This window comes from Opisthorchis viverrini, assembly GCF_000715545.1.
Source record: "Opisthorchis viverrini unplaced genomic scaffold opera_v5_548, whole genome shotgun sequence".
Lineage (NCBI taxonomy): Eukaryota > Metazoa > Platyhelminthes > Trematoda > Opisthorchiida > Opisthorchiidae > Opisthorchis > Opisthorchis viverrini.
In genome coordinates, this window is record NW_008752199.1 from 145 (window position 1) to 3,380 (window position 3,236).

The window sequence follows — 3,236 nt, forward strand, 5'->3', positions numbered from 1 at the left end:
AGTTGAACAAAAATGGACAGGAGACATCCATGTCGGACCCCTCTTAAGCTTTTGGAGACCTCACTAAGGATTCATTTATTTATTAATTATTTATTTATTTATTTATTTAATTTATTTTATTATTTTTATTTTATTTTTATTTTTACTACGGATTCACATGCCCAGATGTTGACAGAAGGACCGGATCATGTTCACAAACTCCTGGGGCGTTCTCTGGTCAGCAAGTGTGATTAACAGCACTGATCAATCGACATGGCCGAGTGCACAGAGATTGTGGGTGGTCTTTGAATACGACGTTGCTCTAACACCTGACGGAGTGCGAAGATGTAGTCGACGCAGCCCCCACCCGCGCGAAAACTCGCTTGATAGTCACGAGCTAGCTTGGCGTGTCGCCATAAAAAACTGTTCAGCCCTGTATACAGTACTTTGGTAACCTTATTCTTGGTAGCTTTTAAGTCGTCTTTCCTGCGATTTCTGTTGATGCTTTAGCAGGATGATTTTTGCCAGATTGTAGGTACGAGAAATCAGTTTGCGGTATCTACTTTCTCTGACCAATATTAAGAGGAATTGTGTCCTTGTCAAACTTCTTGTGGTTGTCATCTGTTATGTTCACTGGCTTCTTAAGAGAATGTTGTTCAGCTGTAGCACCTTTTCGGTGCCAACTGGCATGCCACCCGAGGGTTGCACGAGGTCGGGGATACTGACAGGTTGCCCAAGCCTAGACAGGGGGATTCAAGAGGCAAAGGTCGGGTTCAAACCACGGACCTTCCAATCAGCAAATTCGCTCTCTAACCACTTGGGCTATCTTGTCCCCGTGAGAGGATGAAGAGTTAGTCGCGTCAGAAGCCTTGTTACAGTGGAAGCCAAGCTGACACCTACACTCACTACAAGCGTTCTTTTTGTAAGTGGGCACTATTATAGACTCATTCCAGTCGTCTGTGAGGGTCTCTTTCTCCCGAGTAGACGCGAATTGGCTGGACAAGCACTCCCTGAAGGCTTCGCCGCCATCCTTGAACAGAGAGGTGGAAGTTCATCAGGACAAGGAGCACGATGACGCTTGAGTAGGGATATGCACTCGTACATCTATGGGGCTGAAGGGGTTCCATATCAACAGTCCATATTTAGGTTGAAGATCAACAGTCCTGATTGGATTTCCGGCTGAGTAGAGCTTTGAATATTTGTTTCTAGTGGCTGCTAATATTCGATATCGGACCATCCAGTACACGTTGGAGGAAAGCGGCATGATAGGCTTGCTTGACCTCATGATCCACGGACTTCTTTATGCCTAAGCGAGATGTGCGCGTTTCGCATAAGCCTGAAGAGCGCGCTGACAACCATCGGCGGACAAGGAGCGGCAGACACTGATCGAGCCTCACCACAGGCAACTGATAGCAATGTGGTCTATTTGGATTCGGGGTTGATACGTTGGTGGGCACCATTCCAAAATGGAAGTTTGAATGTAAGTGATGGTAGGTCCGGTGAAAAGCATGGGGGGATCTAATGAGAGTCCACCAGCTGCGCCCATATCCACGGACCATACCACAACTACGGACGCACATGTGCTTTCACAGAGCGAGTCCAAAGAGAAGGTGGTACGTTTTGCAGACTGACTGTTTAGTGAAATCTAGGTCTTGGCCATATTGCGCGTTTCGGTGCAACACAGCAATCGATTAGCCGCCTTGGTTACCTATCATCATCCAGAAGATTTACTCTTCCAAACTCTGTTTCCTTCTACTAGCTGCTTTATGTCTACTTTTCGGCTTACGATGAATAACGTTCATTTGTGACTTGATACGTGTGCCGAACGGCCCGCTAATACACGTATCCACGAAATTCAGCTTTCTGCACGCATCGACTGTAAGAGGGAATCAATTTCCATACTACCCCCGAGATATGCTGCAGTGAGTCCAAACACAAAATTCTATCTCGTCCTTTTCGCAATCCGTTACCGGACAGACTCACCTGGTCCTATAGCAAAAGGCAGCCGGTAGTGTAGTCCGCTGTGATCCTACGTAGTATCAATGGTAAATAAATCTAATTTGAATCATATTTATTTAAACATAGACTCTGTATGTACATGGTTAACATTCGGGGGTGCAAAGTAGTGATGCAAAAATGGTTGTGTGCTTCGGAGACAGAGTGCCTGAAAAACAAACGGTGCGACGACCGGCGGTCAGTACCCTGCCGGGTATAATTCCCTTCACACCTGGATGCATTTGTCACAAGTGCGTCGAAATTTCATTGTACGGGGCTTTTCGTGAAGCGATCCAACGTTAGTGAGAATGGTTGGTAAGTCAGTAATCCACACATGGAGGAGGGGATTAGACGAATATCTGAGATTTATCACTTCCCAGTTAATCACCGAGCAGAAGGTCCGTGGTTTGAATAAAACCTTCGTATCTCGATTGATTCTGTATAGGCTAGGGCAACCTGACAGTACCCCAGCCCTCATGTCTCCTCTGGGTGGCATGGCAGCTAGGCGCAGAGTGTTACAGCTGGAGAGTTTTTTCCTTCGAAATTCATTCAGGATTCCAACTCCACTATATACTCAGGCAGACCATTCCATGCACCAACTAATACCAACAGCATGATGGATGGGGCCAAACTTAGATCCCTCCACCCAGACAACTATTCTACACACCCTCGAGTGGCCGCACTCCCTGAGAAAGTGCAATGCCCTGATACCTTTCAGCCGAACAGACCACGCAAGTCATCATTCACTTGGGGATATCCAGGATAAAAATACAGCTATTTCAATTCCCCACTTCAATCCCACTTCCACGCACTTTCTCATCCCAGCACACGAGCGACTACCAAACTTGTGTCACAAAGATACGTTTGGCCGAATATGCAAGAGGAGATACGCACTTAGGCCAAGCAATGTCTCGACTGTCAGAAGACCAAGATCCACGGACACACCATTTCTCCAACTGGTGTTTTTCAGCTTCCCGACTCACGCTTTCGAAATGTACACATTGACCTGGTTGGACCGTTGCCCCCATCCAGAGGTTTCACACACATACTCACCTGTGTCGACCGTTTCACACGCTGGCCCATGGCCACTCCGATCAACGACACCTCTGCCAAAAACGTTGCTAGAACTTTTGTCGATAGCTGGATCGCTACATTCGGTGTACCCGCTACCATTACCACTGACCGAGGTCCACAATTCACTTCAACACTTTTTCATGACCTCAAACGGCTACTTGGTACGGATCACTTCCGAACAACTGCAT

At 46.9% G+C, this 3,236-nt stretch overlaps 1 protein-coding gene across 1 annotated transcript in view; it reads right to left on the reverse strand.

Annotated features, from left to right (window-relative positions):
- Positions 1–1,372: 1,372 nt before the first annotated feature.
- T265_11627 (hypothetical protein) overlaps positions 1,373–3,236 on the reverse strand; it is a gene marked incomplete at both ends in the record, with an annotated part of 4,970 nt that continues 3,106 nt past the window's right edge. The window contains one exon of the mRNA XM_009178331.1: positions 1,373–1,624. Coding sequence (XP_009176595.1) covers positions 1,373–1,624 — 252 coding nt within the window. The remainder of the gene's footprint in view (positions 1,625–3,236) is intronic.